The sequence below is a fragment of the Martes martes genome, assembly GCF_963455335.1.
Source record: "Martes martes genome assembly, chromosome: 7".
NCBI lineage: Eukaryota > Metazoa > Chordata > Mammalia > Carnivora > Mustelidae > Martes > Martes martes.
In genome coordinates, this window is record NC_137894.1 from 186,466 (window position 1) to 200,094 (window position 13,629).

General features: G+C 55.3%; 1 protein-coding gene across 2 annotated transcripts; it reads right to left on the reverse strand.

Moving 5' to 3' along the window:
- Positions 1-4,949: 4,949 nt before the first annotated feature.
- Positions 4,950-12,627, reverse strand: PSMA4 (proteasome 20S subunit alpha 4). 2 transcript variants are annotated; one of them, XM_080808289.1, is made up of 9 exons: positions 12,601-12,627; positions 10,069-10,094; positions 9,803-9,845; positions 9,259-9,421; positions 8,027-8,104; positions 7,631-7,719; positions 7,037-7,167; positions 6,426-6,549; positions 4,950-5,331 (listed from the first exon to the last, which is right to left on the reverse strand). In XM_080808289.1, exons 2-9 carry the CDS (start codon positions 10,069-10,071, stop codon positions 5,177-5,179), a joined length of 786 nt encoding a protein of 261 aa, XP_080664415.1. In that variant the 5' UTR covers positions 10,072-10,094; positions 12,601-12,627; the 3' UTR covers positions 4,950-5,176. The 2 variants fall into 2 exon arrangements, with proteins under 2 accessions (XP_080664415.1, XP_080664414.1); XM_080808288.1 differs by lacking the exon at positions 12,601-12,627 and adding an exon at positions 11,827-11,951.
- Between the last annotated feature and the right edge of the window lie 1,002 nt (positions 12,628-13,629).

The following is a 13,629-nucleotide window of genomic DNA, read 5'->3' on the forward strand; positions in this document are numbered from 1 at the left end:
TTTCCATTGTTGAAAACGCTGCAGTAAACGTCAGGGCGCCTGTACCTTTTCAAAGTGTACCGAACATTTACACACTCCAGCGGCGGGGGTGGAGTATCTTTATATGTATCATACTGACAACAAGAAATGTAAATGACTCACAGCTTTGCCTACAAAAACACAAAAAGCCTCCCATTATCAGCATTAAAGACAAAAATGCAAGTGCCAGGAGGAGAAGCCCCCGGGACGCAGATGACAACGAGCTCAGGAATGACTTTCCTAAGGGCCGTGACAGGAAGCCGGGCAAGGAGATGGGCAGACAGAGCCCAAGAGAATGCGAATGAGGAGGATCTGGAAGAAAATGGGCGGAAAGCGTGTGGCGTGGGCTCATGGGTTCGTAGGTGATGTCACCAAGTTCCTCCCTACGAGGCCAAAACAACAAAAAAGAGGTTAGAAAATTTTAGGGGTGGTTCATGAAGCTCTTTGTTTTGTTTCAAGAGTTTTATTTATTTGAGAGAATGCAGGCACACGTGGAGAGGCAGGGAGACTCTGAAGCAGACTCCGCCCTGAGCTCGGAGCCCGACGTGGGGCTCCATCCCACAACCGCGGGAACATGACCCGAGCCGAAACCAAGGGTCTGGGGCTGCCCCGACTGAGCCGCTGAGGCCTCGCTCCTCCTGTTCTTCATGCCTTTTAGCTGCGGGCTGAGTCAGAGGCCCCGGTGCAGCTCCTCCCGCCCCTCACCCTGGCGGGCTTCCCCCCTCTCTCCTCTTCACCACCGAGACCCTCATCCTTCCTCCCATTTCTGCAGCCTCGAGGCTGGTCTCCCCACCCTGTCTCCTCCCATCTGACCCGGCTGCTGGACTCGGGTTAGGGTACTCATTTCCCTCATTCACTCAGAAACCTGGGCTGCCTGGGGCGCTCAGTTGGTGGAGCGTCCGACTCTTGATTGTGGCTCAGGTTGTGATCTCAAGGTCCTGGGATCAAGCCCCGCATGGGGAAACCCTGCTCAGCGCGGAGTCTGCTTCTCCCTCTCCCTCCGCCGCCCCCCCCCCATGCTGTCTCTCTCTCTCAAATAAATAAGTCATGAAAAGAAATTAAAAAAATAAAGACTCTCTGTGGTTCCTGCATGGCGCAGAGCACAGGCTACGCAATCAGCAAAGCTGTCTTGTCTCTGCACATTTCCAGCCTCATCTCCTGTCCTTAATCGTCCTCCCCTGACAGCGAGGCTCCAGCTCTGCTCAGCTACAGCCGTTCCATAAATATGGGAGGCTGTCCCGCTGCCAGGCCCTCTCCCCCGAGCGGCGAGCGGCCACCGGGGTCCAGCACGTGTCCGCATTAGCGAGTAGATTACAGCCCTGCCCTTCCAGCACAGTAATAACCGGGAACGTGTCTTACTCAGCCACAAACTGCCATCACCTAAAATTACCAGCAACATGGCAAACAGGAACAGAAATGAATCTACTTTCTGGGTTGCTTTTCTTCTCCAGAACATGGAATATTTTTGCACTGCTAATGCTTTCATGGACCTTTCGAAGTGCTAGACAGCAGAAATTTGAGTCTTGCTTATTTTCTGATTAAAAAAACCTACAGAGGTAAAATTATACAAAAGAACACCTGATTTTTTCCCCCCACATTAGTCATTTTTAAAACATGATTTGTAACTCACCCGAAGGAAATCGACGCCAGATTTCAGCCTGTATCCCTTGGTTCCCTGCTTCCGCCTGTCAGTGCTCCTGCCCCAGCCGTGCCCTGACGGGAAGAGCCCATGCTCGGGTGAGGGCTGCTGAGCTACATTCAGGACGCATCAGCAACACCCTGCAACCCGGAGCCACGGAGACGCCACAGAGCAGAATGGGGCTGGGGAGAATCTAGGCTGGACGTCGCCTTGGAGCAAGGGAAAAACCAGTTAGGGCAGCCCCTACCCCACCCCCAGGGTTCCCTTTCTCCCCAACGTGAAATTATTTCAAAGGGCCAGCGGCACCTGGCTGGCTCAGTCAGTGGGGTATGTGACTCTCCTCTCTGGATTGTGAGTTCAAACCCCACATTGGGTGCAGAGAGGACTCAAAATAATAGAAGAAAAAATACCATACGGGCGCCTGGGCGACTCTGTTGGTTAGGCATCTGCCTTCTGCTTGGGTCATGATCCCACAGTCCTGGGATCCAGCCCCACCTCAGGCTCCCTGTTCAGAGGGGAGGCTGCTTCTCCCTCTGTCTCCCCCAGCTCATGCTCACTCTGTCAAATAGATAAAATCCTTAAAAATATTTAAAAAAGAAAAAAAAAGGTATGTTGAGATTTTTCCGTCATTAGGATGGAATCCTGAATCCTCATTCCAGATGTTGCGGGAAAATGTGCTAGGACCCTGGCCTCTGCGGTTCTCTTAACTTTAGGATAAAGTGCTCAAGGGGTGGTCAGAACACAGAAAACCCACCAGTTCTACTACCTGGACGGGAAGGCAGTGGATTTCAGGATTTCACTCCAGCCTATCGAGGACCACTGTTCCCTCGTTCCTTAGTATCTGAGGCCTAATACGTGCCCATTTCTGTTCTCGGTGCTGGGACACAGCTGTTTAAGTCTCAGCTCTGGACAGTAAGCAGATGTGCCCGGTGGTGAGGGGGGCTTGGAGAAACACGGCCACAGGGAAAGGGAGGAGGTGTGTGTAGGCGAGGGGCTGCTCCTTTTGGGGACGTGGCCCAAACAAGGGGACACTGGAACCCGGGCAGGGGGCCAGGGTGGGGGGGCAATGCCGACACTCCCAGGGCAGAGTAGTCTCAAGGCAGAGGGACCGGCAGGCACAAAGGCCCTGGGGTGGAAGAGGCTCGGTTATTTCCAGAAACAAGCAGCTCATTCAGATGAACACCTGGTGGAAGGAAGGAGCCATGGGGCCCCTTGTAAACCAGAGTGAAGCGGCTGACCCCGTGCAGGAAGGGCGGCCCGGCCACGGCCTGTACTAACTGCTTCTGGCTGCCGTGTGGAGGACAGACTGAAGGGAAGACCCGGCACAAGGCTGTCCGAACGGCCCACGTGAGAGGCTCTCGTGGCCAACGCCTGGACCCTGGGTCTAGTCTGGAGACAGGCAGCTCCCTTCTCCATCTACCTCCCCTCCTGGGCAGAGCGAGACCCAAAGGATCCCGTGACCCCACGGAGCTGGCCATCACCATTTAGATTCTGTGTCTGCAGATTTGCCTGTCACCCCAAGCCAGCACGGGCGGGGCCTTCGCAGTCACTGTGGACGGGCCCACGTGTGGACGGGCCCACGTGTGGACGGGCCCACGTGTGGACGGGCCCAGCCAGCTTCGGAGTGGAACCCTGCCTCCTCGTTTCAGCCTGTGTGCCAATAGCACTCTTTTAGTCTATTTTGGGCCTATTTTTCCCATCTTTGTGCTGTTGGTGATCCCACCTAAACTCGGGGCCAAAGTGCCTGCTGATGTCCCCCCCCCAACGGAGGAGATGCACAGGTCAGACGGCGGGTTACAGCGGCTGGCCATGAGCCCAAGATAATGAATTACTGATACACATTAGTAAGATGTCTTTAAACAGAAACACACACAAAACAAGGTCACATGTTGATCGGTTGGTGCGAGCGTGGCCAGCAGCTCAGGATCCTGGCCTGGTACTCACTCCCCCCAGGCCACGGATCAGCATTTGCTCATCCGGTGTTCAGGACAATGTGACAGAACACAGCTACTGGGATAACAGGAACCAGCTGTCTAGAGCAAAAGCCATCTGGATTAAAGAACCACAAAGGGGCACCGGGGTGGCTCAGTGGGTTAAGCATCCGCCTTCGGCTCAGGTCATGATCCCGGGGTCCTGGGATCGAGCCCCGCATCGGGCTCTCTGCTCAGCGGGGGGCCTGCTTCTCCCTCTCCCACTGCCTACTGCTCCGCTGCTTGTGCCTCTCTCTGTCAAACAAATAAAATCTTAAAATAAAAAAATTTAAAAAACAAGCAAACAACAGAACACTATGTCAGAGGGTCTTGGGAACAGCCCTCGGCGGCAAGGCCAGCAGTGGGGCTGGCACACACCGCCCCTGCTGCCCACACCTACGGGCTGGGGCCCTGCATGTTCTAACAAGCTCGGCGTGTGCTTCTCGCGGGCCCTCAAGCCTGGGGAGCCCCCGGGGAGCTCTGGCGTCTTCCACACCCAGGCTGTGGGGTGCAGGGGGGCCGGCCAGGCCCACAATCAGGGGAACACAGCTCTGTAGCTTCTGGCAAAGGGGGCTCCATCACAAGGACAGCCGGACTCAGCGGCGGAGCTCCCTCTGGTCGATGTAAACCGTCCTCTCTTTGGTTCCTCTTCCACTGCTGCCTTCGTGTCTCAGCACGGGCTGCGGGCTGCGGGCAGCCTGTCCCAGCGTCAGGACCCTCACGCTGCCTTGCCCACCCCCACCCCTGGCTCCAGCTCAGCCCTTGCCTTCATCCTCAGACCAGACAGGGCCTCTGTGAGAGGAGCGGGGGGCGGGATTCCAGGGTGTAAGCCCCGCAGACAGGAGGACATGGGCAAGGGACACTGCGGGGAACCCTTCCCACAGGGCGCTTTGAAACTGCTGTTGGCAGAGTGGGGCGGTGGGTACACGGGGTCTCACTCTGTCACACCTTCCGCGTGTCGCTAACTCCTCACAGACGCGCACATTCACGCAGGCGTGTGCACACACTTCCAGTCCGGTGTGAACCCATCCACACCGGGGACAGCACGGGGCCCTGCGTCCCTGGATTCTACCCCGCAGACGCCTAGACGAGGACTCTCCGTTCCGCTCCCAACGGAAGGGAGGCAACAGCAACGGAAACCCCGACTGCGCCTGGCCCCCCTTGCCATTTATGAAGTTAGAGCCGCGTCAGCTGTCCCCGCGCACGGACGCCACGCGCACGGGCCGCCACCGCACACCTCGCTCACGGGCAGACCACGGCCTCTGCTGATCCCGGAGCCGTCGACGACTCCCGCCACAGACACTCTTCCTTCACCACCGCCATTCTTTCCAAGTTTTATTACCCAAAACAAGGAGGGGCGAGGGCGTCCACGGCCAGCAGTCTGTCACGCTACAGGATTCAACCGGACAGAAACGGCGAGGACCCGACGCAGCTGGTGCCACCCGCGTCTCCCCACACAGGCGAGAACGAGCGAGGGCTTTCTCGGGGTGGGAAGGACGGTGAGGGCCCTGAAGTGACCCCACGTGAGCGACGAAACCCCTGGGCCCTCCTATTTATCCTTCTCCTTCTGCTCTTTTTCTTTCTTCTCCCGCTCGGCTTTCGCTTCCTCCTCCTCGTGATTTTTGATCAACTGCTCCACCTCCTTCTGTTTGAGGACTCTGATGACCGTCTTCCCGTTCTCTCTTGTCAGGGTGGCGATCTCCACTGCAAGGGAGCACACGCGGTTACGGGGGGACACCCTCGGCCAATGGCTCACGGTCCCAGTTCCCCCGGAGCCCAGGCCCAGCGGGATGCCGACTCCCGGCCGCTCCCACAGCAAACAACACCTTCCCTCCTGTCCCGACCCCAGCGACACACACGCTCCTACTGACAGGTCCCTCGCCAATCCCGACCTCCGACTCTCCAGTCTGTCACTTTCCTTCAAAGAGCACGCCAACCTCTTGCTCTAGCTGGCCTGCCATTAGCTGTGACACCAAAGGGAGCCTCCGTGTCCTCCACGGAGCCCCTGAAGACACAGAGTCTCTAACCAGTAATCACATGCCTCTTTCACGGACTCTGGAAAGCTCTTCAAAACGAAGGCATGAAAAGCAGCGTCCATGACCACAGACAAGGAAAGTAAACTGACACCATAGGAGAAGGAGGTTTTTGAGCAGGGGAAACGGGGTACTGCCTCCTTGAAATTAGGGAGAAGTACACGACAGGACAGTCTGCAAGTCGACTGCATTTTCTAAGGAACACCAGGGGCTCAAGTATCCTAAACTAAATTGTTCCACTAACTGACCCTAATTTTTGAAAACCTTTTTTAGAAATAGTTTTATATGATCACAGAGCTTAAACTAAATAAAGTACTTAAAACTGCAAACATGGGATAACATAAGAGATCAGTGGATTTAAAAGAACAGAGGATACCCCGATTCATGCGAATGTCATCCCTCAGACACACCACACCACACGGATGAACACGTAAGTACATGCACGTTATCGTCCGTACACACACACACACAGAGCAGGCTGTCGAGAAACTGATCAGTTATGAACTAAAAGCACAACTCAGTTCTCTAACCAGGAACACTGAGAACATCCAGGCCCAAGCCCTCACGCTCAGAACACAGGGTGGGATTACGGTCAAGGCACTGACCCTCACAAAGGCTTAGCATCCTCGCTTAGGAAACAGGTCTAAGGCCACTCAAGTCATGAAGGCCAAAGCTTCAACGAACTCGGACATGTCAGGCAAACACAGGAGCCGCTCGACGGCTTCGCTCACTCAAGCGAGCCAGTCAGGAGTGAACACCAATTACCTTTTTCAGCTGAGAGTTTGCTCACATCCATGGTCTTATTTAGGACTTTGATAGCTAAAGCAAGTGCGGACTTCAAAGTCATTTCTCCTTCTTTGTAGTCTTGTTTTAACATTGACACAGCTGCCTATAAGACATAAAGGAGAATCAACAAAGAATTTCCTTTAAATTCTTGCACTTTTTTGGAAGATGGACTGGTCAGAAGAAAAACGACTGAATCACTGTGGACACTGTAACCAACACACACAACCCTAATAGCAGGGAGGGGAGACACGGGGTGGGGTGACAAGGGGGTCTGGAACCTGGACCTCCCCAGGCCTGCAAGGGGTCCGTGATAGCACTCAAGGGATCTGAGAACTAGGATATGGAAAATAACTACGTCTGTTTCCACTTCTCACTCAAAACTGGCGTTTCCTTTTGTTATAAAGGTAGACGGGAAGTCCCGGGAGTATCAGCGGTACTTGCGAGCTCCTCATCAGCAGGATCAAAGATGCTCTGCCGTCACGTCAGGGTTGCGGCAGCTATTTTAGAATAGTTTGTACTCACGGCCACTCGAAAATTATGGTGGTTCTTAGATCTTTTGCTCAATTTCACTGCAGCACAAAAGTACTCACAGCACTGTTGTTCCCAATGCACGTGGCTTTCCATCCTCCGTAGTTCCCACTGGGGTCGCTCTGGTAGAGCTGAAAGCCGTAGTGCTTATCCCAGCCGATGTAGAGCAACGAAACACCAAAGGGACGTTTTCCTTTAACAGCAACAGCAAACAGCCAAACACGTCAGCAATCTGAATCTGGGATCGCTATGGTTCCCTGAGCCCAGGAGGGGGACCACAGCCTTCTCTGTGAAGCGAAGCATTCATGAACGGCTCTGTTTTCTGAACATCACAGATAAGTGCCAGCCAAAATGCCACTTTTGTCTCTAGGATTTGGGCACAGCCAGGAAAAGGAATAAAGACACAGAAGACTGGTGCTGAATTTCATTATTATGTAGAAAGCAATTTGCTTCCAGATTTGAAAATGGTATTATGGCTTCCAGCAGGCTATTAATAAGACATACAACAATCTACACAGCAGAAGCCAGTTAATTCATGAAGCAGGAATTTATGCAAAGTGTTTTATTTCATTTTCAATTTCTTTTTAGCATCTCAAAAAGGTTATTGTTCATAAAATGGTTAAACTTTGGAATACAGTGTTCAAAAAATTCAGTACCTCCAAACTGTGTATAAGCTTGTTTGATGTCACACAGCGCTGTGACCAACTGCTCACAAGGAATCGGCTCCTGATACTGTAATAAATACCTACGACAAAGAAATTGGCATATTAATAGTTTTTTCTAAAACACAGATACACCCTAAGCAAACAAATATACCCTCTGGAAATAAATCTGTGCCACAGGGACAGTTACTTGTGATTCCAAGAGGGGAGGAGAGCATGGCCGCACTGTGATATGCTTACAGGAAGTAACATGTTACCACTTTGGTCTAAGAAAACTTGAATTTTCCAAGAATACATTTTTTAATGACTCTGACCTTTGCACAAATGACTCCTCCTGAGAAATACGGCCACTAATGCAGGTACCTGCATCGATGCTATTTACAAGCATACCTTTGAGCAATGAGCCTCAGCTCATTAGTGAGAACGTTCGCATCGGAAGTGATCCCGGCCACGCTGCAGGCCATGTCCCTTGAGAAAAGGAAGACAGGGATCGGTAAGCAGGAAGAGGTCTGCGAGTTCAGTCAGAAATGCACCACCCTTGCTCCAAAGCCACTGACAGAAGTTTCATCTTTACAGACTTTCAGCCAGATGTCATTCCACATGAAAACCGAAATGCACCCATGAATTCCTCCACAGATGTATTTACCATCACCGCCCTGTGAACAGGCAAGGGAATACCATGAAGAAGCTAAAGTAAATCCCAAGACTCATCAACAAAGGCAAGAGAGGTCTTACCAGATAGGGGGGGAGGCTGCTCTGTGCCCTCCTCCCTCCTGAGGCCTGGCCTGATGGAGGTGAAGGGGAGGGCACCCACGGGAACGGCCTGTTCTAAGGCTGCCTAGAAGCCCAGGGCTAGGCTCACATGAAGGGGGCAGTTCTACCTTTGCCCTCGTCCCCTGGTCTGCCCTGGCTCTCCCACAGACTCGAGAGCCTCTGTCCTGCCTGGCAAGCCTGAGACAGTGACACCGTAGAGGGGACAGCACTCCTTCGGACAAGCCCATCAGAGAAGCCCAGTTGCAGCGATCACCTGGCCCACCACTGAGGATACAGTCCAACCAGCAAGCCCTGCTCGCTGCCAGCTGCCAAGTCCCACACACCCCTGTCACCGAGGGTACAGGGCTCGGCTGAACTGTCCCCACACCTCCGGGAGGCCTGTGGTTTGGTAAGAGTCAGTGTAATTCCACAGAATTCCAGAGCAGCCACTCTGAACAATGCTTGGAGGGCCTGCTGCAAGCTGCACATGGTGCTGGTTTGTCTGTGTTTATTTCACTAAACTGCCATGACTACTCCAGTAGGCTGAGACCCAGAGATGTTAAATAATCGGTGTAGGGTCACAAAGCTTCTAAATTCACCCAAATCTGTAGGACTACCAAGCCCGAGTCCTATCAATACACAACTCCGGTTCCCCACGGAGGGCTTGGCTCTGCGCTTCAAGAGGGTAACAAGAGGTCTGGGGCTCGAGAAGGTTTCAAACAAGATAAATTAAAAGCAGAAATTCTCAGAGGTAAAAACCGCTCTCTTCAATTCTACCGTGACACAAAATAGCTCTCCCAACATATGTGCGATATCACTGCGTGAGAAAGTGAAACATTTTACACTCTGTTCCCTAAGATCTCACTTACTCATTCAGTTTATAAATTTTTTCAGAAAAAAAGACTTCATCAAGAAGCTTGTGGATGTTGCGTCTCTCTGCTGCAAGCAAAACACCATCGTTTGCTAGAATTCCCAAGCAGGTGCCTGCATGCCCAATAGCTTCCATGGCGTACTCCACCTGGTACAGGCGACCTACAAGACACCAGCAGTGAGTACCCAGCAGCACGGCCCCCAGGGAGTCAGTCACACCACTGGCAGGACACACACAAGAGCCTCACTTTCGCCCAACCAACCTGGTGGCCAGAATCAGTCCAAAGTACAAAAATGATGAACTTAGCAAAGGATTAAAAAAAAAAGTTCCTACATAGGGGCGCCTGGCTGGCTCAGTCAGTAGAGCATGGGACTCCTGATCTCAGGGTCGTGGATTAGAGCCCCATGTGGGGTGCAGACGTTACTTATATAATAAAACTTAAAAAAAAAAAAAAGTCTGTAGATTCCCTCCCCCCCCCGACTTTAGTTCAAACTCTACAGACATTTTTTAATTTGAGATAGCTCAAACAGTTTCGATGTTACCTTCTGGAGAAAATATGGTAGTCCTGGAGTCATATCTTCGAGACTGCAAAGGAAAAACAGGCAAATGAGTCCTGCCCAGCAGAAGTCAGTCCACGAACCATCTTATGAAACACGCTGGCGTGCACAGCTCAGTGTGCGGGAGGGACTGACAGGGAAGACACCGTTGCAGCTCCTCTACCGTCCATCCCGATTTCCTCATGCTAGTCTAGAGGCACAAGCAACAGCATTTATCAGGCAACAGCTCACAGGCATGCATAGCAACTCACCATGTTTTCTGAACTTTACGTAATTCCTGTAAGAAGAAAGTAAGATCATTACTAAAAGGAAACTTACAATTTAAGGAGCATTTCCTGACTTAAAAAGAAAAATCTGTTTTGTTCACTCCCTTCACTCATCTAACATACACAATGCAGCAGGCATGAGGCCAGATGCTGGAATCCCAAAACAGGGAACACCAATCCCTTCCCTGCAGAGCTTACAATCTGGTACTCAGGTGAGGGAGGCAGACACCATTGTTTTTGGAGAAACAATTACCAAAAATAAAAATAAAAATAAATGAGTTCAAATTAGACATGAGAGACAAATAAGGCTGGGAACCACTGGGCCTAAGAGGAAGACTGCGGGGAGGCGGGGAGAGCAGCCCAGGCAGAGGAGGACGCCTGCTCAACTGTGAGACACAAACTGCTAAACTTAAAATAAACCTGAAGGGGCTAGAGAGCTGAGCACGCACACCGACGCGCGCAAGCCTCGAATGCCGAGTGAGGAGGCTGAGGCCTTCTTTCTCCAGGACAATGTGGAGTCCCAACCTAGAGGCAGGGGTGGTGATCCTACTATTCCTGCGAAAGCCAACAATGGGGCTCAGTGCAATTTAGTGTAAATGCCAAACTTCAGACCACAAAGCCCATTTTCCTAAATCCCAGAATATTGAGAAGCAAGCTTAGAAAGAGAAGCTAGAGATCCAAGCCAGCCCCCAACCCTGAAAGCCCCCCAACCCAAGTAAAAACTGCAAATATTCTCTCTCCCACAATGGGGCTCCACGGCAAGACTGTGGGCCACAGAGCCACAGGAACTGAATGAGGTTTAGGAAGATCACTGTAGCTGAGGAGAGCACGAGGAAAGGTAACCAGTTAGGAGGCTGCACACCAGTCAGCAGGGGAAAGGGAAGGACAGCCCTAATACAAGCCCCGCTGTGCACCTCCGGTACAGTTCCAGCAGGGCAACTTTCGGGTACCCACCCTCCCAAGTGACGCCCCCATCCCACTTGTGCAACCCCCACCCAAGTCCCGACTTGGCTGAGCTCGCCGGATGCGGAGCCCAATCCCCAGCTGGGACGGGAGCACTAGATCCCAGCTCAGACCCCAGCCTCCGCCCCTACCATCGAAGCGCCTGATCCAAGCTCGGACCCCAGCCCCGCCCCGACGTGCGCACTAGGTCCAAGCTTGCACTCCCGCCCCGACGTCCGCGCTAGATCCCAGCTCGAACCCGGGCCCCGGCCCCGGCCCCGGCCCCGGCCCCCGCCCCGGCCCCGGCCCGCCGTGCGCTCTAGATCCAAGCTGGGACCCCAGCCCCGGCCCCGACGTGCGCTCTAGATCCAAGCTGGGACCCCAGCCCCGGCCCCGACGTGCGCACTAGCTCCAAGCTTGGACCCCGGCCCCGACGACAGCGCCAGATCCCAGCCGCAACCGCGGCCCCGACCCCGACGTGAGCGACAGAGTCAAGCTTGGACCTGGACGCGGCCCCACGGAGCGCGCTAGATCCACGCTGGGGCCCCAGTCCCGGCCCCGACGAGAGCGCTAGGTCCCAGCCCGGACGCCGGCCCCGGCCCCGGCCCCGACCCAGACGCGCGCCCCGCAGGCGAGCCCCACGACGGCCGGCCCGTCGCGGAGGAAGCGGGTGCAGAGTCATGGCACCCAGGGCGGCTTGGTGGCGGCCGCAGGCCCAGGCGGCTCTGCCGCGACGTTCACGAGCCCCGGCCGCGGGGAGGACGGCCAACCTTCCGCGGGGGCCCAGGGGCACCAGCTCACCAGCGGGACACGGAGGAGTGGAGGCGTCCACCGAGACTCCTCACGAGGAAGAACACCGGCCGCCACCGCCACGGCCGAGCAGCCGCCGTCAATATGGCGCCCGCGCGTGCGCAGAGCACGGGGGCGGGGCCGCCGCTGGCCCGGAAGTCCGGGGGCGGGGCCGGCGCGGACGGCTACAGCAGGGGCGGCGGGGCCTGGCTTCTCCCTCCGCGCGGCTCCGCGAAGGCCTGGGGTGTGTGCCCGGGAGGCGCCGCGAGCCCCCGCGCCCCCCGGTGGCCACGCACCTTCGGGCCGGAAGGGCCCCGGGCGAGGACTCTGTGCTCCGGGGGGGGCCGTCCCCCGCGCGGACCCTGTGACCGGTGCTGGCCCCGGGCCCGTCCTCGGCCGCTTCCCCGACACTCCGCGTGCTGGTCGCGCGGGGGTCCCGCCGGCGGCCGTGCGCGCCCGTTCGCTGCTCCGCGGGGCCGTCCCGAGCTCGTCAGATGCGCTGCGTCCCGCCTGCGGGTCTCTGCCCCCCGCTCTCACTGCGGGCACGCGGAGCAGGCCGGGACGGGCCCACGCACCCCCGGCGGGGCCCACGCACCCCCGGCGGGGCCGGCCCGGGGCCCACGCCTGGTCTCAGCCTCTTCCCCGCTCGGCCCGCCCGAGTCGGGGCCATACCGACCAGCAGCGCGCACGGCACTCAGCTCGGCTGACCCTGTCTGGTGTCTGTTCGGTGCCCGCGCCTCTGCCCTGCTCCCCCCGGCGGCTCCCGTCCTCCGGTCCACCACCTACGGTTCCTGCTTTAAGTTGCCCCGGGTCGCACGGTTGGCCAGGTCTGGGTTAAGACGGAGTCCTGGGCTCATAGTCCCCTCCAGGGAGAGGCCCGGAGGGCAGGGCTCCGTGCTCTTCAGGCTGGATGGAAGATGACTCCTGGGGGACGGGACTCTGAAGAGGAGGCGGCCTGGGAATGACCCGTGTGTGAGGCCCCTGCTGCCACTCCTGCTTCCCGGGCGCAGGAGGTGAGCCGGGCGAAACGGCACAGGGCCCCACGCCGGTGGGTCTCCGTGCGTTCTCAGGCCCAAGTGAGGCAGAATGTCAGGTCGACGGAAGAAAGATCTGGTGAGACAAAAGAGCAGAAGAGAGAACGAGTTTGATCAGTTTGGGGGACAGAGCAGTTGAGTCTGAGCGGAATGAAGGAGACAACAGAGGAAGGGAAGGAGGAGAGACATCAGGCCAATTCGTAGATGCCTCCAGCGCCAGAATTTTTTCCCCTGTAGATCACAGGGAGCATTAAAGCGATGCTTTAGGATGACGAGGCCTCACATGTTCCTTTTACAGTGTGGTATGGATGCTTCCCATTCGGAGGTCCTGTGTCCCCTCGCCTTGAATCCCCTGGGCCTGTGACTACGACAGAAGTCATATGCTCTGACTTCCAGCGGTCGGTCATAAAAGATGATAGATTGCTGTCTTGTCCTCTTGGGTTGCTCGTTCTTAGAACATGGAGAGGTGTTCTGCCACCAGCCCAGACGAGGTCCCAGCATCCCCTGCCAGATACGTGAGTGAAGATTGCTGCTGATATCCTCAGTCACTGAATTTCCCCCAATCCCCAAATCACCTCCCAACAGAGGCCCAAGCATTTGGGGAGCAGAGGCCAGCTCAGCTGCCCTGGTGCCTGAGTTTCTATCTGCAGAATCCACGAGATGCTAATGACTGAGACTTCAGCCACTAAGTTGTTGGTTAAATTGTCACATGGCAATACGCAGCTGGAGTTTTTAATCTGTCTCTAAAAGGATGGATGTAGGTTGGAGAGATTAAGGGGAA